General features: G+C 41.0%; 1 protein-coding gene across 1 annotated transcript in view; it reads right to left on the bottom strand.

Moving 5' to 3' along the window:
* LOC117510295 (glutamine--fructose-6-phosphate aminotransferase [isomerizing] 1-like) overlaps positions 1-26,822 on the bottom strand; it is a 43,600-nt gene that overhangs the window by 11,378 nt on the left and 5,400 nt on the right. Inside the window, 14 exon segments of the mRNA XM_034169947.1 lie at positions 2,775-2,932; positions 3,343-3,463; positions 3,683-3,780; positions 8,156-8,251; positions 15,548-15,711; positions 15,871-15,979; positions 16,689-16,768; positions 18,486-18,547; positions 18,625-18,759; positions 18,846-18,865; positions 18,868-18,903; positions 19,101-19,226; positions 19,364-19,471; positions 22,501-22,608. Coding sequence (XP_034025838.1) covers positions 2,775-2,932; positions 3,343-3,463; positions 3,683-3,780; positions 8,156-8,251; positions 15,548-15,711; positions 15,871-15,979; positions 16,689-16,768; positions 18,486-18,547; positions 18,625-18,759; positions 18,846-18,865; positions 18,868-18,903; positions 19,101-19,226; positions 19,364-19,471; positions 22,501-22,608 — 1,421 coding nt within the window.

Here is a 26,822-nt window from a genome sequence, read left to right as displayed (position 1 = left end):
AGTAAGCAGCATCTTGGTTCCAGACCAACAAGATTAATGTTATGGAGTGGCCAGCCCAATACAAAGACTTTAATCCAAAAGAAAACTTGTGGGGTGCCATCAAAAATGATGTTTCTGAGGCAAAACCAAGAAATGCAGAGGCATTGTGGAATGTAGTCCAATCGTCCTGGGCTGGAATACCTGTTCACAGGTGGCAGACGTTAGTCGACTCAATGCAACACAGATGTGAAGCAGTTCTCAGAAAGAGTGGATATACCACTAAATATTAGTTACGTGATTCACAGGAAAGATAAATTTTCAAGCATTCTTCAGTTTATACAATAAATGTTTGAGTTGTAGATGTTTTCAAAGAGTCAAATATTCCTTTTTCTTCACTTTATGAAAAGTAATAAATTTGAGAAATTTATGCGTCATGCAAAATGATGCATAAACATTTTTAATGCCAACATTTAATTTTAGAGCATTTTAAATGTCATATTTTCCTCCACATGAATATTGCACACCCATGTAACACAATAAACCATAATATGCAGATTTAATAGGCTAACACATCATGTTTGCATGGAGACAGTTTGAAGTAAATTAATCTCAAAGACAGATTTTGATTCGTGTGAAATAACTTGAATAACGTCAACTGACAACAAACTGTTAAAAACATGATATAATAAGACCAAAGACTTACCGGGACTGTTAGCTTTTCTGGATAAATAATGATTTTAAAAAGGTCCAGTCCCATTACTGCCAGGGTCTTCAAATTCACAGGGAACATTCTTTGGACACGTTCAAAGATGGCTAACTTTGACCTATTTTAAGAGGTCACATTGTGTTTCCTATTTTTTGTTATACTTTGAATCAAGCAAATCTGTTTGGTTTTTTTTTTGTTTTTTTTGGGGGGGGGTAACAGCCAGTTAGAGCAGAGAGACACCATGACGCCACTGCCTGGTGTCTGTCTGGCTGCTAATTCAACATGGCAGAATCTGTTCTGAAACCACTTTGGGTCTGTGTAAATCTGACATCTTTCTCATGTTATTTAAAAGCTAGTTAGAAATAAACACTTATAAAACTGAAAACACGTTTTTTTGTAACCTGATAACACCTCTGGAGTGATTTATAAGACATCTCATGGGCATCAGCGTGCACGCGCATCATAAGCGGTCAAAGGTAACTTCCACTCTTTTCAACAGGATCTTAATCATTAATGTAAACAACAAACGTATATTTAATTTATATATATATATATATATATATATATATATATATATATATATATATATATATATATATATATATATATGTGTGTGTGTGTGTGTGTTTGCACTGGGATACCAATTAAACAACTGCAAATTACAAAGAATACAATGCTCATATGGCAAAGGGTATTTTAGCAATGAGGTTTTTTTTGCTGTTCTGAAAACTTTTATTTTTACCAAATAAACAGTGCAGAGGAACACATTAGCTGTTAGAAAGGGTGTCGTTATGTAGTTTTCCAACAGAGGGCACTCCAACAGCATAGTCTACAATGCTGTCGAGCATGACTGGGACCCCCATCACCCCTTGGTCCCACTAGTTACAAAACACAAAGGGAAAGAAATCAGCTGCCACTTATTTCCAATTTGAGTGGTAATTTTATAACAACAGAAAAGTCATTGCTATGCCACCAGCTGGTCTAAAAATACACAAGAAGTCTATTTAATGCAAATACTGAGCTAAGTGATGTGGCAACTGTCAATCTAAATGACGGTAGCATGACATATTTTGGAGGTTGTTCATTCATTCATTAACTTGTTATATCACTTATTCCAATTAAGGGTCAAGAGGAAGCCGGAGCTCATCCCAATGGTCACAGGGCAAAAGGCGGGGTACCCCCTGGAAATGTCACCAGTCTATAACAAGGCCACATATATAGACAGAAACACATTCACGGTCAGTTTAAAGTTTCTAATTCACCTAATCAGCATGTCTTTGGAAGTGGGAGGAAATTTTTATTTTATTTCTTTTACTTATTTATGTTTTAAATTTTTGTGTTTTTAATCTTAATTCATTTTATTCTGCCTTTTAAATGTTTGTGAAGCATCTTGAGGTGACTAGTCGTGATTTGGCGCTACATAAATTAATAAATTTGATTTTGATTTGAAGTAACCCCAGGACCTTCTTGCTGTGAGGCATCAGTGCTCGCCACAAAGCCACCATGTTGCCATGGTTGGTTGTTGGTTATTTAGAATAAAGTTCATGTGTAAATTGTAAAATATTAAGCCTCAATTACATTTATTTGTCATAGGGGTTTGACAATAAAATAAAAGAAACTGTTCCCATTTTTTAAAAATGTATTTATTGGCCAATATATTGTAATTGCAAATTTCTTTACTCTCCAATATCAGTATTGTATTAGCCACCCCAAAATCTACATCGGTCGGGCTCCACTGTTTATCACATTTTTATTGGACGTACCCCTACACTTCCAAAGATTACTATATGGAAAGATAAATAAAACTTGCATCTAACTTAGAATTAAGCTATCTGACTGACCTACTAAGACACTGAAGACTGACAGGAGGAGAAATTCTCCTTCAGATTGGATACTGACGCTGGACAAATATTTATTTATTTTAATGGGTGTCAGAAACAGTTCCCATGTTTGAAGACTTAACCCCAAACTACTGCATGTGTTTCTAATCAAACAATGTTGATGACCCTGTGTGTGGTTTAAAATGTGTTCGTACTTGTTTTAAAAAGCACAGTGGACTCAATTCAGAGCTGGAACTCCTGTTGCTCACCTTGGTGCTGGCTACTCCAATTTCAGGCCCAGCATTGATGTGGACTCCACAGTCCGTCTCCCTGGATATAGAGCTGCCCACGGTGTTGGTGATGCCAACAGTCAGAGCTCCTCTCTCCTTACAGTAGCGCAAGGCCATGAGGCTGTCAGCTGTCTCCCCTAGACAATTAGCAGGAATGGAAATAATTACACGGTTTATGCAATTTAACAGTTCCGACAATCAAATGATGGTGATTTATTTGTTTGCTATGAAACAATGTGCACTGTAAAGATCTCATCTTAAACAGCTCAGAAGAAACACCACGTGTCGCACCATATGCATCAATTAACACATACGTCAGCCATTAAATACAATGTGTCACACACACAGAAAATATATTCGCAAGTCTGCAAGACAGGAGTTTAGGCAAACTCAAGTGTACAGCAGAACTGTGTCGCATTTACTCAATAACACTCAGAGCGCAAGGGAAAATAAATCAGCTGGAACCAGAGTGGCTCCTTAGCATGGAAAGGAAGGAACAAACGGGAAGTGGCACTTGTTCAAAGACAAACAGTAGCTCCTCCCCCACCTGACTGGCTGATAAAGAAGCAGACATCATCTCTGAAGACGGGCGTGTTCCTGTCCAGGAAGTCACTGGATAGCTCCACCATGACAGGCAGCTCGGTTAGCTCCTCGAGAACCTGGCGGGTCTGTGAAAGAAACGGCACTGATCAGCTTCACCGTATGAAGCAAGCTTATTTTAACAAAGAGCAAAGACTGTGCCAGAACAAAATCTCACACCTGTGCCCACAAGGCAGCCATCACATTTCAGTATTGGCCTTCTGCAGATGGTCTTTAATGTGGATGGCAACACAGACATATTTCCATAGTGTCCAGGAGGAAAAAACGTTTGGTCTGTGAAAACTTACCGCTACTCCAGCATGGTAACTGGTGCCGCAAGCAATAAGAATAAGTCTTCGACACCTCTGGATCTCTTTAATGTGGTCCTTTAGTCCACCAAGAGTCACTGCAAACCAAGGCACCAATCCATCATCCTGCACAATTACTTTCCACCTCATTAGCAAAGAACAACAAAGACATCTATGACATGGCTGAGAAACAATTTTATATTGGAACAATTACTGACAACCGAGTTTTGTATGTTCAAAGTTTCCATGTGGATACTTTTATGTTTGCATAAAGAGAAAATAAACTGCACATAAAATGGCCAAGGCAGCAAATCTGAAACTGTAATGCCAAAAGGTTTCTATTGGCTGGTTGTAGTTAATATCATTAAAGGAGTTGTGTTATGTAAATAATGTACTGTACTAAATTATAAATGTCTGTGATATATCATCAGAAAATAAAAACAAGCCACGTTGAAATACAAGAGTCTGTTTTCTCATTTGTAGTATTCCATTCTATGACAGTCTGTTAGTGTTTCTGCCTGTTTAACCCCACCCACTACTTATTTCCTAGTGCCAGAGCTCGTAGCATTTCAACAATCTGAGTTGTCAGAAAAGAAACAAGCAAATGGAGCCTTTAGGATCATTAAAGTTCTCCGGTGGTCCACTGTTCATGTAAGGAACACCTTTCAGACATGTTTTCACGTGAAAATGAGTTTATACCCAGTTATATCTCAGAGAAGGAAACTGCAAGGGTCTGACACACATATGCAGTCAGTCCACAGCATCCCATGGGGAGGGCATCCAGATTTTACACTGGGCAACACACATGCAGTGCAGTGCACAAAGATGATTTATTTATTAATTTAAACCACACCTTTTGATTATATAATCACCTCGGCCAATACTGCGAATTCGCAGTTACGACTGCAATGCGGTTAATTGTTCACCCCTACCCATAAGTCACACATCTCTCTCCAGCGTCTTTTAAACCCATAAGTCTCACATCTACTCTCTTCAGCGTCTTTTAAACCCATGAGTCACACAAGAGCGACAGCACATTTGGGACACTCCTCTCATATGAGCAGTATGTAATATATAATCTGTTCACATGGCCTCTGAAATTAAAATCAACAGGCTCTGCAGCCGCCACGCCACTGCAACGCACCTGGTGTGAAACATGTCTCAGTGAGTCAGAGACGAGAGTGTGGTTATCAACATAGGAAGTGCGTCTCGTGAGCAACCACTCGTGGTTTCAATTAGGTTTGGCTCGAAGTGTAAGTAAACTAAACTTCTCCCCCAAAGACGGCATGCTGATATTATGGTCTAATCACATACATATGTGTCTGAATATTCATCTTTTGGGTAACTTTTTAATGGGTATTCATCGTGTTAAACGACAGTGACAGTCTGAGGATACAGTGATAGCTTGCTGTTCTCAAGTAAGCAACTGCTGGTGGATTTGTAGCTCTCTCTGTTTTAACACAGTTTACTGAATTTTATCATGAACAAAAATGGCTCTTTCATTCAGTGGCAACTACCACAAATATAAGAAGAAAATCAGAAATTCAACAAGAACCAACAACACTAAATAATATGTCCTTGAGTAGAAAAGGACTGACTAGATACCTTTAATTAGCTTGTTTGTTTGGTCATCAGTTATTTTACTCGTATACTCCATACATCTGGGTCCGTATCCACAAAGCAGCCTAAGGCTAAAAATAGCTCCTTGTGAAGTTATTCTAAGAAAAAAAACTTAGAATTCCTTGAATTTTAGACATTTCTTAGAATTTTCCCCTGGTAAGATGAAAGGTGTCCACAAAGATGGCAGAAAAGACAGGAAGGAGAGATATTCTCCATATGTAGGATGACAGTGAGTCAGTAACACTCTGCCAGCTTGAACAAGGTAATTATTTTATGTTAATTTACTGTCTTAATGTATTTATAAATTGTTTAGGTTCATGTTATCACATACACACTGTTAATATTATTTTCTTTTATTACTACATCTATTTTGTCATTTGATTTTTAAATGGACCACAATGGAAATAAGTGTTTTCATTCTCTTGTGTAATGCATGTATGTATGTATGCAACGCATTTACAATTATATTATGAACTCACAATGACTTTAGTAACTGAACTCACACACACGCACGCACGCTTTTAATGCATAGATATTCCACATTTTTAAGTTGTGTACAATTCATTTAATTTTGCTGGGTTTCATTATCATGAAGTTATCCTCACGATTACACATCTTAATCCAATTCAGCTTATATGATCTGTTGATTTTACAGTCCATTCATGACTAGGAGGGCGATGCGCATTTGTTTTTTTACTTCTCCTCCCCTTTCTGTGACAACCAATCACAGCTCTTAGAGGACTGTGTCATACCTAGTAACGGCAGGGCAACGGGTTTCTGGCTCCTCCTTGCACAGAGTTGCTCTCAGACACCTCCTGGCTCACTCTTAAGCATGGGTCCCACCGAATAATAAGCCATGAATAATGAGCCATTTATGGGTGTGTCAGCAAATATTCCAAGAATAACCCATGTTTTCATCTATCACGTATCCGCTATGAAGGTGCCTCTATGTGCCAGGTAGCAGCCTCAGGTGAGCCACGACCGACCTGTCAGAGCCTCGAATGGCTCGCATCAGCCACACTAAGCCACATAGCGCCATGATAACGCAATGTTGCCACACGTTTAGGCATGATGGGTTTAGCCCAAACCTACAGCCCTCTCTGGTCCCTTTAAACTGTGGGTTTTCAATTCACATATTCACAGCAGCATTTAAAGATGTCACATTTTTTAAATGCAGTCCAAAAATAGACGCTCCAGTACAGTCCCGCGGTTGTGCGCTGTGCACCAGGCTGCTGTCCACTTGTAATGCACCAGCCCAGCTAGAACCAAACCAAGGGTTCCTGGACAGCTGCCTCTGTGCTCCTCGCTGGCTCCGCAGCTTGATTTGTTTCCCTGGCTTTAAACACGCCCACCATGATCCCACTTTAAACTTTATGTTTGTCCGTTTATTTCTGTAAAATCGCTCTTTTGCACGCTGTGTCATTCTGCATACACGATGAAGTGGCCGCTTTAATTTTATAAACCTGTGGATCACGTTCAAAAAAGTAATTTCTTCCGCAGCTTACAAGTCAGCTTTTAGCTTTGTGTTATGTCTTAGAAATTGGTCTTTTGTGTGCTCTCCTTCTGTGTGGCTGCACAGCTCTGCTCTGAGCGGCTTCACAGGAGTTATTTCTTCTACGGCTTTAAACACACATCCACTTTCACGCAGTCATCCAAATTTTAATGTTGTGTTTCTTCAATATTGACTGAAAAATCACTTTCATGAGCTGGCATTCTGTCTAAATTCTCCTTTGGAGCGTCATGAGTCACTACATCAGTGCGCAATGCACACACACACACACACACACACACACACAGAGCAGGTGGAATTGTGTGTGCAAGAGGGCAGCCGCGCCAAAAATAGTCTCTCAGGTCCTGCATAGCTGCCAGGCGCACGGATAATGGGCTTTTAGCAGACTCGTAAGCGCCACGCAAATGCCTTTAAGTCATTGCAGTAACTCATACACAAACTGCACCACGCTGTTGTTGCTAAATTTTGAACTTCTTGAAATTAGCGCCACGCTCAGAGAGGAGCCTCGTTAAGTTAAGATAATGCTTCTAAGAACCACTCAGAGCCACAAAACTCCCACAATAGTTGAAGAAACCCTCTCGTACCAAAGAAAACATGCTTTGTGGCTCATTATTCATCCTTTATTATTTGGTGGGACCCAGGCTTTAGGCAAAAAATTCCTTGCCAGGAAATTTTAGGCTAAGTTATGATCTCTTTGAGGGGATTTTGAGTTGCTTTGCAGATACGAGCCATGGTGTTTTGCTGTATGAAACCATTTTGATACTTAGAGAGCTCCTTTATTGCAGTTTTTCCAACAAGTTGGTATATTTTGAGAGAGCTTGATAATTTATTAGCTGATTATTCGGTGACACTACTGTAAACATTATGAGCATGATATACTTGCAACAGTCAGCTGGTGAACTCACTGAGCTGTGCAGAATGTGGTTTTTGATATGAACAGAACAATGACTCAGTAACATTAGTGTTAACCGGATTTTGGTTTTGCAGTGTGAGTTGAACGGGACACTTCTCATCTTTTGATTTAATGTCCATAGGAAGGCAAGAGAACCTGAACAATTAAACTAATTTCATTATTTTAAAGTTAAGATCAGCTTGAATCACGCAGTGTTCTACAGGAAACAAATACTTAACATGTTGCAAGTTCATCCTTTTTAGTAATGCTGAAGGCAGTTAAATGGTTGTACAAAAAAAACAAAGTAAAAGACAAGCAAAATGAGCAATTTTAGATGTTATTAGAATTAGAAGGGTTAATGAAGATTCAAGTGTGATGATGAAAAATAGGATAGAGAGAAAAATAATTCATTCACAAGGTAATTTTCCATTACACTGATAATACTGATCACCTGTGTTGTCGTCAAAGTTGACCCTTCCTCTCATCGTGTTGACCACAGATTCTGGTTGTTCAAAGATCTCCTTCTGCATGAAGGAGCTGTAGTTTCCTGTGGTGGGAGGATCAGAAATAAGGAGACATTTCCAACAACAGTAAAATGCAAATGCTTGTTAAGAACACAGTGATGAACTTTTCATTAAGTGTAAGTCCACGTGACACCACTGGAAAAGGATTTTGTTGACACACATTAAGCGCTTTAAAATGCAAATGCCAAACAGTAAAACATTATTTAGTGTTGTATTAATAGTAAGTCTTCCTACAACTCCTTCCTTTCGTAGTTGTGTTTTCTTCCTGTAACATATGTCATCACATAAATTAAGAAGTGCATGCAGGAGAAATCAGGGAGATAATGTTTTTCCACCAATAAGAACATGTGACATGGAAATATGAGCATTTTTTGGCCTGCTACTAACAAAAATTTAGGTCATGCGAATTAGGTTATTCAGCAGAATGGCTCCAGAAACTGAGATGGAGCAGAGAGGCTGAGTAATGACAGGAACACAAAGGAATGTCAAGTCCAGCCAACTTCAGTTTTCCTCTGCCCTCTGCTGGATTACTGAGGAAGTGTTAGTGGATGAGGAAATACCTACTGACACATACAGACACATTTTTCATCATTTTTTAAACATCTGTTCTCCTCTTTCAAAGAAGCGACATAGAGGACATAAAGCGATGTCTAGAGTTTGTGGAAAACTGCATGACCTGCAGCTCTAATTCCAAACCAATTTTGTACAGTACTTTCAAAATGAAGTAATGATGGCTAAATTCAGTAGAATTCTGTATCTAGTTATAGTAACTTGGAGTATTGCTCATGAGTGACAGCAAAAATAAACTGTGTAATTAGCAAGTAGATTGAGATGACATCTCCAGTGATGCAGGCTGTTGTGGTGAAGATGGAGCTTCACCTTCTAGCGCAGTGCTCACTTTACCACTTAATCTATATTTTCAGAGTGGTTGGACTAACTCTTAGAGGCTCAGAATAGAACTGCTGCCAGTTCAGGGTAAAAGGATGCGGATGAAGTGTTTCAGACAACTCATTAGGATGGCCCCTGAGCACCTGGAAGTTTTCAGGCATGCCAATCCTCGGAATAATCTGGATGGTGAATGTTCTGGGGTCCCACAAGAGAAGCTTGTTGTAGGCTGGGAAACTGAGCTATAATTACCCTGCTGCCACTCAAACCAAAACAAGCACTGCAAAATTGATGGACAGTTCCAAAACATATACAGAAAGAGCTAAAAGCAGGCACATTTCAGTGCCAGACACAAATGTTTTTGGAACATCGGGTCAAATCTGGGAGCATGCACTGATGCTCCGTGTTGCTGCATCCACCACACTACAGAACAGTCTTCGTTCCTAGATTGCAACCACCCAGGGAAAGAACCGATCCGTCCCCACCTCTGAAAAGTAGGAGTCTATCTACTGCAGCCAGGTGAAACATGGGCATCTCCTAGGGCTTCTAGAGCTTACTGGGTACTCAACACTGGATTATGCCCAGAGAAATGTACCACATGGTCAAAATATCATCACCATTGTTTCCTCACATTGCAAGTGAAACTCCTCCTCACCTGAGTTCCCTCAGTAACCACCCATTTGACACAAAGTCATTCTTGTCAAACCCAAGGATTCTCTAAAGAGACCTAGTATCAGAAACATCCACTCATCATCTTAGGTCACTGGTTAGTATCCAAGGGTTTTCTTAAAAAGAACAAAAGAACACCTGAAAGTTCAGCTACAATTTGCCAGAAGGTACATCTGAGATGCAAGCCTAGACTTAATGTTTTGGTGAAAGAAAACCCTCCTCTGTACCACTTCATCATGAAGCTGTATAACTGGGGATACAAAATGCAAACCACGCACTATGCACAATTTCTCTAACTTCTTCTGGGTTGTCTGGGTGTCTTGGTGGCTTTCCTCACTCTTCTCCTTCTTGCACAGTCAGTTTTTGAGAACTGTCTACTCGACACAGATTTACCATAGAGTGCCACAGACGACGTCCCGGATAAAACACAGCGTCCAGTTTGGAAATGAACGGCACATTCCACTGTTACAGGAGTTTTTGTCATGGAAAGAGGAGCGGAGGCTTCGCGCGTCACGGCGGTGCTGCATGGCGCACAGCAACGCCGTGATATGTTCTGGCATGTCCAGGCACATCCACAATTTCTCGGATAATCACTTGATGGAAAAACCACCGACAGCTGTCTGAGCGCCATCTCAAAGCCGTCCTGTGGACCAAAACGGAGGTGGTTTTGTCTCGTTCCAGTAGCGAATCCATCGTGACGCGCAAAGCCTCCGCTCGGCTTTCCATGACAAAATCTCTTGTTAAAAGTGAAATCTGCCGGAAAATTGTTGATGTCCAGCTCTTGTGATAACCAGAGAAATGGCACACGACAGTCCCGGCTCCACAGAGCCATCCGTTTAGAAATGATCCGGTGGTTTGTGGCTCTCGATGGCGGCATGGAGCGCGGCGCGCCGAACATCGTTAAAGCTGTTGTAACAGTCCTTACTCTCTGTGAAGCCTGTAAAATTTTCACCGAAAGCCAGATACATTTTTCAAATGGTTTCCAGCTGCCAACCTCTAACAGTTTCTGAAAAAATTCTGATGGAAAAAAAGCCCAAATCATTCCGCCATTTCCTGACAATGAAAATCCGCCAAGGGGGTGGACCACTCCTCACTCAAAGCCTGCTCACAGACGAATGACGCAACCGACAGGCGTGGAAAAATTCACGCATGCGCACGAGGGTTCAAGCTTGTCTGACGCAATCACATGTGATTCAAATCCATATGGTTTTTGAAAAAATAATAAGGTCAGATACTTTTCTTATAGACCTCGTAAATAAAGTTCAAGACATATTCAGTGACTTGGAAATATTCATGTATCCATCCCCTGACTTGTCTGAAGAAAACTGGCAATTAAACTGATTATTTACAGGTATTATACCAAAGGGGCTGATTACTTATGCAACCCATCATCTTGGTTTTTATATTTTTAATTAATTGATATCAAGTTGTAGAGATTTGCTTTAAGTTTGAGTCTAAGGGCCCTGTCCCACTGGCGTTTAGGAGGATTTGTGGATGGAATGCGCACAAAAGTGGCCCACATCCGCCAAACAACCACAATAACCGTGTAACATTCCTGTATGAGTCGGCCGCCATCCAAACACGTCCATGATCATCCGCAGAGGCACGCATGTCCGCAGCCAGGATTTTTGAGCGGCTCAAAAATCCTCCCTCGAAGTCTGCAGCCTGTTGACTCCGCATGCGCGCGCATACGCACACACACACACACACACACACACACACACACACACACACACACACACCTCCTTTGGTAAACTCTGCGTTTACTCTTCGGTAAACTCGGCACACACGCGCGCACACACACACACACACACACACACACACACACACACACACACACACACACACAGAGAGACCTCCTTTGGTAAACTCTGCGTTTACTCTTCGGTAAACTCGGCACACACACACACACACACACACACACACACACACACACACACACACACACACACACACACACACACACACACACACACACACACACACACACACACACACACACACACACACACACACACACACACACACACAGACCTCCTTCGGTAAACTCTGCATTTTAGACGGCTTTGAAGAAGATGGCCACTGTTTTAATCGGCCGTCTTATCCAAACGGCAGGACGGATCGCTCCTCAGCCTCCATGTTATTGTCCTGCCTTAAGACGAGAGTGAAACAGAGTGAGTGAGGCTGCAGCACAATGACGTCAGATTCTGAGTCATTTTATGCTTTGTGGATAAAATAAATAATTCATGGTAATCGCAAATATGAAAAATAATTGTGATTGGCGAATACTGTAATAATTGTGACTGCCCTACCACCGAGCCATATGAAGGCGGGGCCCGGCCCCCAGACTAGAGGTGAGATCAAACCCCCCAGGCCAGGAAGCACACGAGGCTCTCCCAACACCCAAGACTCCCTCAGCGCAGCCAACAGAACCCCTCCCACCTCCCTCCCCCCAACCGACCTCCCCACTCCAAACACCAAACCCAAAATCCGCGAGACCGCCCAAGTGAGAGCGGGGCAACACCCCACCCCACAGAGATCACGGTCCCCACCCCCCCAGTAGCTATCCACCCCCCCAGTGCCAACACCCGCGGCCCGTTGGGGTGGGTGGACGCTGGGCTTCACAATCCCCAGAGTAGGGCCCCGAGATCATGGCAGAACCGGCAGGCAGACCCCCCCACCCCAGACATCCACAGCCACCCGGGGCCAGCCTCACATGCCACACTCACCCTACCTTCCATCCCGACCATAGTTGTTATAGTTAATCTCCCTTGCTGTGTGTGACCCCTAAGTGAGCAAAGCTAAAGTGTTGCATTAAAAGCAGGGCAGGAGACGGCAGGTGGCAGACTGCTGTGGGAGGCCGTGGCGCACCACTGCCCTGCAAACCCACCACCGCCTAGTGACCCCGACTCTAAATTAGTGAAAGTGCTTACTAAATGTGTAGAAATAAAGTGCATTAAAATGGCAGGGCAGGAGCGGCGGATGGAGATCGCTGCACGCTGCACCACAGACTGCCCTGCAAATCCATCCCCAACACCTGACCGCAAGACTATTTGAACCCTATAATGTGCTACTTAAAACCCAATATGATGTGTGTGCATGTGCTGAGCTGATGAACTGCATTAAAAGGGTGTGACATGTGAGACCCAACCCCAAGCAGCCGGTGGAAAGGACAGGCGCGGTGCGGGGAACGTGCCACACACACACCGGCCCCACCGGGCCCGCGGCCCACTCCTAGACCCAGCGGAGGTGCCAGGGAAACCACAAGATGGGGGAGGCGAGCAGTCCCGGAGGAGCACTGGAAACCCAGGGGAAGAACAAACCAACAGGGGGGACAGGGGACCAGGCAGCCAGAGATGGACGAGCCACCCTGGCCGGCGGTCCCCAAACCAAGGAAGGTGCAAGATGAGACCCAAGAGCGGCAGGGGCAGCCGAGGACCCAGAGGGAGACAGGCGGGCCCCACAGACCTGGAGGTAGAGGCAGGGGCACGAAGGGCCACATATGATCCGAGCCCCTGGGAGAGGCACCACACCCCAGCCTACCAAAGGCAGAGCTGACAGACCCGACATGAAAAGTAACGATGGCCGCCCAATTACCCCTCCCCATACCCCCCCACCCCCCACCCCCACCCCCCAATAGGGCCAGAAGCCCCGTGGCACCGGGGCCCCCACAGGCAGGCAGGCCTGCCGGCCAGAACCCCCCCGGCACAGAGGCGCCCCCACGCCCCGCAAGAGAGGAGCCGGGAGGGAGCGTGGGCCAGCACCTGACCCAATCCTCCTGGAAGCCCGCAGAGCCACCAGGCAGCACTGGAAAGCAAAGCCCCCAGACCCCCGATTATTACTGAGGCTTGTTTAGACAGGCCTCAATAATATGAATCTGTTGCATCTTAGTGTATTTATTCTATTTTATTTTGGTTTTATCTTAAGATTTTCTGTTTTTATTCTCTTATTTATCCTTTTTTCCTGTAGCACTTTGAGATTTTTATTAATGAAAGGTGCATTATAAATAAAACGTATAACTTATAAACTTATTATTACTATCATACATTGTCACTGAACATCACGTTACACTCATTTTGTGGAAACCAATCAGTTCTGTTGATGAATGTTTATTTTCTTTTATGAGTGAAATATATTTATCTAATCAGTTTTCATCTGTGATGATGAATTCTGGCAACAGGTCAGATTAAAAGACTTTATTTAATCCGTGAGCCGGCTTGTAAAGTTTTAGATTTCGTTGCTAAATTGATTAGCGCCACGTCACCTTCTCCATTTTTTGTAGAAGCGTTACAGCGTTACATACAGGCCTGGCATATGTACTACAGCATTTTCAAGCGATTTCACTGGATCTGTGAGAACGGAGATATTTCTTGAATGGAACACTTTTTGAAAATGACAAAGAAAAAGACTGTATAGCAGAAGTTCAGTTTCAGTGTCGACAAGGCCTTAAAAAAATTAAATTAAAATAATAAATTAATTATTTTCTTGGGGGTGCTATGACAAACCCAGGGGGAGCTCCGGCGCCCCCTAGTGCCCCCTGGGCGCCACCCATGGTAAATTCATACAGTAACCTCAGTAAAATGACAAAAAAAAAGTGCAGCTTCTCTGCACTTGTGTTGACTGAGACTGACTATCCTGTGTGACTGCAGCCATAAGCTTCAGACAATTTCACTCTTCCCTCTGGTATCCATTTGTGGCTCCCAAATATATAATCCAAGAGGAACATGTTCCTTCATTCCTACAGCCATCTTCTGTCTTCACCTCAGAGCCATATGTACTGAACGAATACATCAACTGCATGTGGGCATGAAGCTGACAGATGCGGAGAGAACACTGAATAAATCTACTGGCCATCATGGACAATGTCAGTCTCCCTCTGCATACTGTCATCAGTGCACAGAGAAGCCTACTCAGGCACAGGCTGCACTAAGATTCCAGTGCAATATGAACAGTGAAATCTCATTTGTTATTACAGTTCTACCAGCGCAATTTTGTTGTGATTACAGTTTGTACTGTTTAGCATTTTTGGATTTTTATTACTTGTGTACTGTTACTGTTTTTAAATCGGTGCTGTGTTGCTAATGAAACCTTAATTTCTCCAGGGGACCTTGCCCACGGGATCAATAAAGTTTTATCTATCGATCTACCTCTCTATGTGTGGAAGTTTATTGTTTATTCTTTTTTCTATGTGAGGAACTCGCTTTGTAACTATGTTTCCCCTGAGCAACTTGAACAATGGCCTGGATGTAGTTAGATCAGCCCATGAGGGCAGTTTAGCAAACGTCGACAAACTGGAGCTGGCAAGTCTAGATGATCATGAAGGTCTGCTGTTTGGGAAAACTACAGTTCCTCATGTAATAATTATGACAACTACCAAGACCGGTAAATAGGATGAAATCTACAGTTGTGGTTGGAAGTTTACATACACTCTTCATGGGCATGAATGTCATGGCAATTTTGGGGCTTTTAATGATGTCTTTGGACTGTTCTTTTGCCAGGGTGGAAAGACTGTACATAAAGTACATCATCAATGACTTAAAAAAAAAAAAAAAAAAAAAAAAAACAAAGAATTGGGTGCACAAGTTTGAATTAATTTTGGACCTTCTCTAATCCATACAGGGTTAAAAATTTTATAGGCGCTTCAGTCTGCTTCAGTTCAGTCAGCTATAACTGCTTCAGTCCATGTCTCATTACAATTTACATGATAATAACTGTGATCAAGACAAAATTCTAGTAAATGTTTCAGAGTTTGCCTGTCTCTTCACCTTTCATGATCTGCTGGAGCTCCATCTGCAGAGTTTGGATGGCACGTGCTGGATAGTCCCCAGCGCTGCGCTTTATCCTGTGGATGGACAGGCGGCCATCCGACACAGCAGCAACATCATCGTCCTCCAGGAATATCACCCGGTTGGTGTGCTCGATCACTGCACTGTTTGGAGAGACGCGGAAAAAACAAAAAAACAACAACAACACTGTTAATTTACATCTTAGTGGTAAACCTGGAACATACTGCTGTTCTGTAGTAGACTTCCTCATCCCTCTGTTTAGACTGTCAAAGGTTTCTGAGAACAAACAAGTATTTGTTTACCTTGCATCAGATGCAAAATAGTACTCCACTGCTTTCTCATCTACGGGGAACAGGCAGGTGTCTTGGTCTGTCCTGGGTAGGGAACTGCAGCTTTTCTTGTCTTTTGCTGCTGGAGGAAAATTGTAAATTGAAAGAATTACGCAGCGATTTTCCATCTGACATTCACCGAAAAGCCTGCGAGTCCAGAGCGCATAAAAGAATGAAACAAAACCGAAACTAAAAAGAAAAACAAAGCGAATGGCAACCTTGACGCTTTTGAACAAAATCAAAATGAAACATTCATGACTTGACTGCGGGTATCAGACCGAGCGCCAGCCTGTGATCATTTCTGCAGACACCCTGTGCTCTCCACAGCACCTGCAGGCGTAAGATCTGGTTGTCTTGACAAGAGATACGTCTTCACAACGTGTGCGCACACGCACATTCCAGCCATCTGTGGCTGGGACTTGAGTGAACGTGCATGTGCGGACAGCCATAAACGGCTGTGCACCACATATGGCTGGAACGTGTGAAAACAGTTAAAATAGTTGATAAAGTTAAAGTAATTAGTAGTAATAATAGTTCATAAAGTTTGAAAATACTGACGAAGCGCCAGCTACAGGAACGAAGCTGGACGACGGTTAAATGATGTCTCCGAAAGTCAGCGTAAGTCCGGATTTCTTATTTCATTTTGGCTTCAGTGTCCTTCGTTAGTGCCGTGTGACCGGGGCTTGACCTTTAGTCCACCAATTCCCTAAAAATATTTCTTTCAGCTAGAATGATCCAGTGAAATGTAGACATTAGGCTAAACAGAGACTTAATGAGAAATCAAGACTTACAAGACTGGTACACCACAGGAATGTGATCTGTAGACAGCTTGTGGTCACTCCGCACTCCCATCAGCAGGGGACTTCCTCTCCTTCACAGAAGTAAACAATTGTTGTTGCATCATGTCAATAGAGAACAAGACACTTAAAACCTGATTTAAAAAAAATTACCCACTGTGCACATGCAAGTTAAAAGCATAAGAAACAAGCGATGTACTTTCTTGTGCACATATAGATACTGCACTGACTGCAGCCAGTGCTGACCATGTGGCAGACAAAGTTGCTTTTATTGTTTGATCCACTGGTGCATCAAAATGAACCACCACTGAATCACTTCATTGACATTCTGCTCTGTGCCAAAATCTAAAGAAGTAAGCAAAATGCTGAAGTTCACTGTGACTTAAATATTGTTAACGAATCACAACAGTGGCATTATGGGTTATTTCCTTGTTTTATTTAGTTTCAACACCAGAGGGCACAAATAACCTGAATAACCTGGAACATTTCAAAACAGTCAAAGCCCCATTTAACACAGCATTTGATGTCTTTCCTTTGAAACAGACTCTGGAACAAGGTTCCAACACACAGGTGTTGCAGAGGTTTTAAAATGTGTTTTGGGCTTGCCATCAGTAATCTGCAGTACAGATTTTTTTTGTTTAAATGTATGATCGCCAGCCACACTGTCTACCTATTCTTTAATTCTGGTTTTCCTTTTCCTTTGTGTTATCTACTTCTTCCTGTATTCAGCCATGTAGTGGGCATCTTGTTTCTCCCAGTGGTTGCTAGCTTAACTTGTTAATTAGCGCTCACGTGAAGTAGGATGCCAGTAGGCAGCGTTTACCTGGTGGCAAACAACCTACATGTAAACTCAATCATAGTCGTTCAGAGTTTTCAATAAATCAATCCAGCATTAACTAATCATCCAGCAGGTGGCATATGTATCTATGAGAGATTAAACGGGCAAAACAAAGGTTCTTTTTCAAATGATCTGCTGCATTCAAGTTTGCCACCGTCTTATTACACCATAATCATTATGTTGTCAGAACACTGAATCTTTGAACATACTGCTGTACACATGGACTGACTGACCAATGTCCGGTCTGATCATTCTCACCCTGCTGCAAAGAAATTGCCACCACTCACATAACACAATCTGCATTTTATATTCATTTCAGCCTTTAATTGTGAACTGGGTTCAAAATAACTGAGCACCCAAATCCACATTCAAGGTGCACTAATGAAATGCGAAGTGAAACCATCTGTAAAATTACAATAAAAAATGCACATTACCTCCTATCCCCACAAATGAATTTTGATTATTCACTTTTGTGTATCACGATTCATCCAAACTGCATTCATTTTTTGAACACGTTCAAAACCTTATCGACTGGTCACAACATTCTACAACGCTACTGTTCGCACAGATCAAAACAGATTTCTGTACCAAAAAATGTACATAATCAGGTGTCAAAACTCAGCACTGGAAGACTGATTGAGAAGTTTTGAGTCTGCCCCAGAAAAAGTAGGGCATGATTCTTCCATCTTTTGCATTCTAAGAAACCAACATTTCTCAAGAATGTGTGAAGTTTTGACTAAGTGGGTAAAATGTTGGTTGCTCAGAATGCAAAAGATGAAAGAACCATGTCCTGCTTTTTCTGGGTCAGGCTAAAAATGTCTTAATTTCCCCTCGTATCTGTCAAGAAACATGAAAAGTGCTTACTAAACTGTGAATTTGAACTAAAAAAATGAAGGACAATGAATAATACATAAAAAAAAACCCAAACATGCTGTTTAACAATATCGATGTACCTTGTGCCAACAGCCTCCCCGGGGTAATGAACACTTTTGAAGACCAGGGCAAAAGCTCCTTCCTGACAAGTGAAAGAATAAAAACATCAGAGAGGATTTTTATCTGCTGACCACCTGATAAACAGTAGTGTGCACCTACCAGCTGCTGCGTCACCCTTTCCACTAGTGTGGCAAATCTGATGTCATCATTCTCTCGGTTGTCATACATGTATTTCACCAGCTTGGCGATGGATTCTGTATCAGTCTCTGACTCAAACTCATAGCCTTTGCTCTCCTAAATAAATACAGCAAGACATTAAGTGTCAGCTCTATGACATGCATCAAAATGATGAAAAAGAACTATTAAATATATGTCCTCACCAGGAATTTCCTCAAGTCTTGTAGTTGGTAATGATTCCATTGTGAATAACAATGAACTCTACAAAGCACAAAAACATGACGTTCCTTAAGGCTTAAGCTACTGCATGACAAAACTTTAACATTTTAAATTTATTACATTTCTTTCTTCTCTGATGGTTTGTTATTATGATCTAATTATTATACTGAGAAAGAAAACTGACTAAACTGTAGGGTTGCATGAAGCAATGAACACTTCATCCTGTTTGAACAACTGACCATTGTTCTTGTCAGAGCGATGTGGGTGGCTGTTAACGGGGCTTGGGACACCGTGTGTGGCCCAGCGGGTGTGAGCAATGCCAAGGTGAACATCAAACTCCACATCTAGGTCAATGTTCTGCTGTTCTACAGGTCACACACAAAAGACAGAAGAGTCAGTGTCTAACTGCAGCTCAGTGTAACGATAAGAAAGTAGGACTTCATTTCATCACGGCTGATTCACGTCAACTATCTTGATTACAGAGACTGTGACTGATGCTTACTGTGGATCTCCTCATCGAGAGCATTTACTTTCCCACGTTGCTTGATGAGCTGGATACTCTTGGCATTTGACTCCCAGTCCTTGCCATTACCACCATCAATTCCCACACCTAACAAAAGCACAAACGGCATGAAAATTACAGCATTTGACAACTAATGAAGAATTAATTTCAGATGGTCTTGTTCCATTCCATACTGCTGTTCTGAATGTGAGCAATGCTGCTCTGCCAGAGATATTCTAAAGATTCAAAGCTCTGACTGAAATTAAAACAAAGCAAACATACTATCAGGGCTGCAAATAAAGATTATTTTCCATAATAGACTGATTATTTTCTCCATTAACTGATTGTTTGGTCCATTATTTATTTATATAGAAATAAGTGTAACATTTTGTATATTCTGCAAGTAGCTTTGAGTTTTTATTGTATACTTACCATTTTATATATTATTTTTATCATGCCTGTCTACCTCTTTCCTGAGTATGCCGTTCAAAGAAGTGAATTTCTCCAACATGCAATCAATAAAGTCTTATCTTAAAATGTCAGAAAATGGTGAAAAATGTCAGTCAGTGCTTTCCAGAGGCCAAGATGCCTTCAAATGTCTTGTACACAACCCAGAGAAAAGTAAAAATACTAGCAAAATAAACCACAAAATATTCAGATAAGAAAAGATATATATATATATATATATATATATATATATATATATATATATATATATATATATATATATATATATATATATATATGGTCCTTTCACCAAAACATCAAATCTAGGTATATCAGATGTACCTTCTGGGAAACTGCTGCTGAACTTTCAGGTCGTCTTTTTAATAAAACCCTCCTCTATATCGCTTCATCATGAAGCTGTATATGTAACTGGTGGTACAAAATGCAAAACATGCACTTTGCACAATTTCTTAATCACAGCCAGAGAAGCCTGCAGTCACTCAGTTTTTGAGAACTATGTACTCCATATAGATTTACCATATAGTGCCACACTGTTTGTATTTCTTCATAATCTATGTAAATAAAGTCCAAGACATATTCAGTGACTTGGAAATGTTCATGTATCCATCCTCTGACTTGTCTGAAGAAAACTGGCAATAAAACTGATTATTTATAGGTATTATACCAAAGGGGTCCATTATTTATACAACCCATCATCTTGGCTTTTATATTTTTACTTAATTTATGTCAAGTTGTAGAAATTTGCTTTCAGTCTGAGTTTAAGGAAGATAATTTTAGAAATTTTTATTTTATGTATTTGAAATGACAAATTAAAATGTGCCAAATGCTCCAATATTTTTGGAGGGCACTGTACATATTTTATTAGTACTACTCAAAACAATCTATCATCAAAACAGCTGTTGATTAATTTCATAGTTCATGGATCATTGCAGTTCCACATACAACAAATCAGCTCCAGAAATGGTGCAGTAAATGCTGCCTTGCATAATCATAATGGCTGTTACAGGATATATATGTACACACACACACGGTGCAGCCAGAAAGTATTCATAGCTTCACTTTTTCTACATTGGAGTAAATTAATTTTTTTTTCCTCTCAAAATTGTACTCAACACCCCATAATGACAACATGAAACAAGTTTTGTTTTACATTATTTGCTAATTCATTAAAAATAAAACAAAAACTAAGAAATCACATGTACGTAAGTATTCACACCCTTTGCTCAATACTTTGTTGATGCACCTTTGGCAGCAATTACAGCCTTAAGTCTTCTTGAATATGATGACAGAAGCTTGGTGCACCGCTCTTTGGACAGTTTTGTCCATTCCTCTTTGCAGCACCTCTTAATCACCATCAGGTTGGATGGGGAGCGTTGGTGCACAGCCATTGTCAGATCTCTCCAGAGATGTTCAATCAGATTCAGGTCTGTGCTCTGGCTAGACCACTCAAGGACATTCACTGAGTTGTCCTGTAGACACTCCTTTGATATCTTGGCGTGTGCTTAGGGTCACTGTCCTATTGAAAGATGAACCATCACTCTAGTCTGAGGTCAAGAGTGCTCTAGAGCAGGTTTTCATCCAGGATGTCTCTGCACATTCATGTTTCCTTCAATCCTGACAAGTCTCACAGTTCCTGCCACTGAAAAACATCCCCACAGCATGATGCTGCCACCACCATGCTTCACTGTGGGGATGGTGCCCGGTTTCCTTCAAATATAACGCCTGGCATTCACACTAAAGAGTTCAATCTTTGTCTCATCAGACCAGAGAATTTTGTTTCTCCTGGTTCTCACTGTGCTCACTGGAACCTTCCAGCATTCCTCTCTCCACAACTCTGACAGAGTGACCATCGGGTTCTTGGTCATATATATATATATATATATATATATATATATATATATATATATATATATATATATATATATATATATATATATATATATATATATATATATATATATATATATTACACTAAAAAAAATTAATTTATCATCAGAATAGTTGTTAATTTCATAGTCAACACGAATCAGCTCCAGAAACGGTGCAGCAAATGCATGATCATAATCATGATTATAATAGCTGTTTAATAATTTACAGGAAGCATCAGTTTTTGCGTTACTTCCTCCTTCTGTCCAAAACTGCAACTGAAAAACAGACTGTATGCAGCTTTTGCATTTTATCAGAAAACAGTTGGGGAAAACTCGTCACACCAGCTTCATCTGTTCACCTTTTTCTACTAACAGAACTCCAGAAGTACCAAAGTGGTACAAAAATGGCTGCGAAGACACAAATCTTAACAGACCATTCATAAACAGAATATTCACAACTCAGCCAACTACAAGGAGCTATACAGTGTGTAACTGACAAGAAGTGTAATACATACATTGTGTATGTGAAGCAATAAAATGGCTATGTAGGACACATTTCATTAAAACATGACTTTCTCTCTACTGTTTCTGCGATGAAGGGAACAGGTACGTGTGCAACTCCAACAAAAAAGTGTCATCCATTAGCCTTTTTGCTTTCTAGACACAGCTCACTAACCCTAACCCTCAATGTTATCCGAGCAACTGTCCACCAGGTGCGGGGGTGAGGGCAGAGCAACAGCATGAACTCTGATAAACAAGCCAGAGTATGTTGGAGATTTGAGCCTTTTCATCCTCCCTCACCAGCTGAGTCATAGCCTCGGTACTCCAGACGCTGCAGACCTTTGATGAGGATCTCAAGGATCTCACGGCGAGTCCTTGGCACGTGGTAGTTGAGATAGGCAAAGATTCCTACAGATGGGAAGAAAAGTTATTTCCTGCTGTATTTCAATAATTACACAGTATTTACTGCAGTGATGCACCAAACGTAACAGATATTAGCATGCTTTTTCTGTCTTTCAAAGGTTATTTTGGACAAATAACATATGTGCAAGTGCACACATATTACGCTAACTGTAAACCTTTAAACATTAAATTCAAAAACATTTATCCATCACTAATTCTGCAGTAAAGATTAAATGTTTTGGTACCAACCACACATTCTATCTATTCTTGAATTCCAGTTTTACATTCCCATTCTGTTGGACATTTTTGTACTGTATCTGCCCACACAGTGGGCATGTTTTCAATTATTTAACTAGCAGCCACTAACCATCCAGCAGGTGGCAGACACATCTATGAGATGTAACATAGGCAAAACAAAGTTGCTTTTGTTGATCGACTTGTGTATTAAAGTACAGCACATGGGTGTCTTTTTCCTCTTAAAAAAAAAAAAAATTGGAAAGTTACAGAAAGATGGCATTTAATATTTCTGCATTACTGTCCACACAAGGATACACAAAATACAGTATGCTAAACAAGAGTGACTCATACAAGGAAGGGGTTAAGATGACAATGTCACATCGTGCAGATCAAATCCATGTGCTGCACGAGTAAGTGTGCAAACAGGACAAACATTAAATGCCTTTAGTATTAAAGATAGCGCACAACAAAACAGTAATACGTCACAGTAATGCAGGACAAACCAGTGTAATGGCAAAAGCTGGAAAAACATTTCTACTGAGGCTGCGGAACCTGCTCAGTCAGTAACAAGCCTGTGTGGCAGTCTTATTGTTTGGTAATGCTGCATTTACACATAACGACGTAAAGTCATGAAGGCCATGAAGTATACATTCTTGGCCGCTGATCATAAATGTGAAAAAAATTTGAGGCAGAGGCATCAGGTGTCCTCAGGAACTGCTGCAACCTGTTACCACGTGTTATGATTAATGGCACGTGTTGCTGGAGAATTATCAACCATTCCTCGCGGTCAAGAATAATGTCCCACATGGTTGCGCGCATCGTTAAGTCCTATCACACTGTGAATGAGGCGAATTGTCTCCACACACACACACCCCCATATTCATCCATCAGCTGCTGAACAATTCAGATCGCTCCAGTTTGTTCCTCAAAAGCCACAACAGAAGAAATTTGTGACTGCATGCTTAGTTGGGTTCTGTCCCATGGAGTAGCGCAGAGAAGAGGAGGAGGAGGAGGAGACAGAGAGAGCCAGATGTGTGGCTCCATGCGGCTCTCGTCTCGCGCATTTTCCCAAACATCAAGCACAACAGCAGCAGGAGGAACATCTGCAGGAGCACGCTGAGGAGCACTGGAATTAAACTTTTAGCCGACTTGGCGTCACTGTTATTCTTCAGCATACTGCAGCAATGAAACTGAATGTGGTGCAGCAGGATTTAATTGTGCGCATGTTCGAGAAGAACACTGTCAGGCTCTATTAAGGATCACCACTCATCAAGACGGATCATCACGCTCAGTTTGCGACCTCCATGACATGAGGCGAAGCGAGGGTGGTGCGCGACATTCGTGGAAGATTTTTTGACAGCTAAAAACATGCTCCACGAAAATCACGAATATCATGCACCAACACGCACTAATAAGAAACCTAAGAATGATGCAAATATGACATTGCTAACGTGTCTTGCCTATGTGTAAATGTAGCATAAAGCATCTCCTGCTTGGGGATAGGGAAGATACACAAAAGAAATCTCAGTTCTCAAGATTTGTTTTCATCCTGGGTCCACACCACTCCTAAGTAACTGCTATATGCTAGTAAATTAGGCAATGAAAAATAAGTCTAAGTACTGTTTGTTGCTGTGCCATGTTTTCAGATGAATGAAGATGTGTGTCTAACTGGTTTGTTGACTTCTGTACAAAGTTGCTGATCTAATAAATAACACACTGTTGCTCTCTTCAGGGTATACCATGCCTCAGCAATGTACCCACAACCCATAACACAATAAGTGAAAGAATAGTTTATTTTTATCAAGTGTTACAGTCAAGGAAATACTCCAGCAAAACATGGAGCCTTCATCTCAGGTCCTGCCCACACTCTAATGGACTGCCGTGGTGAAAACAGAGCTGAGGTGGAAAGCAAGGTGCTTAATTTAACCATCGATTTACAGTCCTATGCTCACCTACTCAGCTTTTGGAAGTCAACAAAAACAAGACTGCAGATACAAGTGGCTCCAATGGGTATCTGAGCTTACACTCAGGCACAGGGTGAGAAGCTTGAATATCTGGGAGTGACTAAGAAACTGTTGCTTCTTCAAATCAAAAGGAGTCAGCTGAGATGATTCAGGCATCTGGTGTGGATGCCACCTCGTCATCTTCCTAGACAGATCTGCCAGGTATGGCCAACTGGGAGGAGGTCCTGGGGATAGACCAGGACACCCTAGAGGGATTGCATCTCCAAGCTGGTGTGGGAACATTTCAAGAATCCCCAGGAGGTGTAAAGCCCAGTATAAACTGTGTGATTTTCAGCTGTCCCAGATGGACGATTAGTGTTGTAAAACAAATGTGGGATTATCTTTGGTCATGGCTCTGAAAACATTGGTCTCACTTCCCAGTGTGTGACAGCTTCAAGGACAGCCGTTTGCACACCCTTGCAACCAAAGACAACCTCAGAAAAATATCACATTTTTGAAATTTTATGACTAAAAATGCAGCTTGAATGAATCAGAATAAATGTTCAGATTGATTCTGATTCAAAAGCTGAGTTAAGAGTCGCAGTGTCTGGGTTTATCATTGACATGGATCAAGACTAAAATTGAAGTTTTCAATGACTTCCTGGATTTCATCTCAACAGTAGCAGTCATGTTTCTTGGTCTTTTGCCTTTGAGGTCAAGAGAGGTCTGTGAAGCCCTTATGAAGTCATGAGGAAGCTGGTCAGGGGTTTGGTGATGCCAATATTTTTGCACGAGAAAAAAGGTCCAAGTCTTTTTATGGTTCTGGTGTTTTCTGCCTGACTGTACTGTTGTGAGACTTGGACGTTCAGGCAACAACTATATGTCTTTGGTATTAGGTCTCTTCGGTGGATCCTTGGGGACCGCTGGAATGACTGTGTCAAACAAATGATTACTTACGGAGACTCAGTCGAATAGTACGAGTTGCATTGTAAGGGAATGCCAAAAACAACATTCAGTGGTGTCTTATTTATGTGATTCTGTGAGGAAGAATTAAGAACAGTGCTTAAATGAAGCTAACAAAACAACAGAAATAAAAATCCATCAAGAACTGAAGGAGCAAAAGCACGGGTAAATTTCAGTTTTCACCTCGCAAAAGTGGATATTTCCCTACAATTAATTTTTTTTTAATTCTGGAAAAAAGAATTGTGAACAGCACTTTGCTGGCACAAGCAAACCTATTGGAATCATAATCTATCAAGAATGGAAGAAGAAGCATTTTCTATGAATTATGGATTGAGAGCAGATGGATGCTTCACCATGACATGAGCTCAGAACCATCATTTCAAATGACATGAAACTAACATTCAAAAGGTTTTTTAATTGCTCATCTTACCAACCCTCATTTTTCACTAACCCTTTAACTGACTGCAGCTCCTCAAATATGATGATTTACTACTTATTTTGTTATATATACATAGACATTACCTTTGGGAAATATGGATGATAATTTTTCACTATTTTCTAACAATTCATCACCAAAACAATCACTCTGTTTAGCGCATTACAATAACTAAATTGAAAATATGAATTTTTTTACGTGGGGGCAACGACTCTACTGAGACGATTATTTGATTGAGCTAACTGACATTAATTCTTGTAACACACACACACACATACACTCCAAGCCATATGGATGCATAAATTACTGTTCAGATGAAAAGCTGATGTGATTTTTGGCTGTACAAAGTCTTTTTTTTTTTTCGTCGTTACATAAAACAAATAATGAATGTTTTTACATTCTTTCAATTGAACAAATATTTAATTTGGTGAAAGCTGGAACATACCTCATGAAATATTCGTACCATTGAACTCAAACATTCATTATTTGTATAATATTAATTACACCAAAATTACTATATTATTAATCAATGGCATGTTCATTTTCACTCAATACATAATTAACTGTGTTATAATTAGTTACAAAAAATTCTAGGCTATTCAATAAACAATAAGCTAGCACCAAGTGTTCTATTTAACAGG

This window comes from Thalassophryne amazonica, chromosome 5 (assembly GCF_902500255.1).
Source record: "Thalassophryne amazonica chromosome 5, fThaAma1.1, whole genome shotgun sequence".
Classification (NCBI taxonomy): Eukaryota; Metazoa; Chordata; class Actinopteri; order Batrachoidiformes; family Batrachoididae; genus Thalassophryne; species Thalassophryne amazonica.
This window is presented reverse-complemented; position numbering and strand designations above follow the sequence as displayed.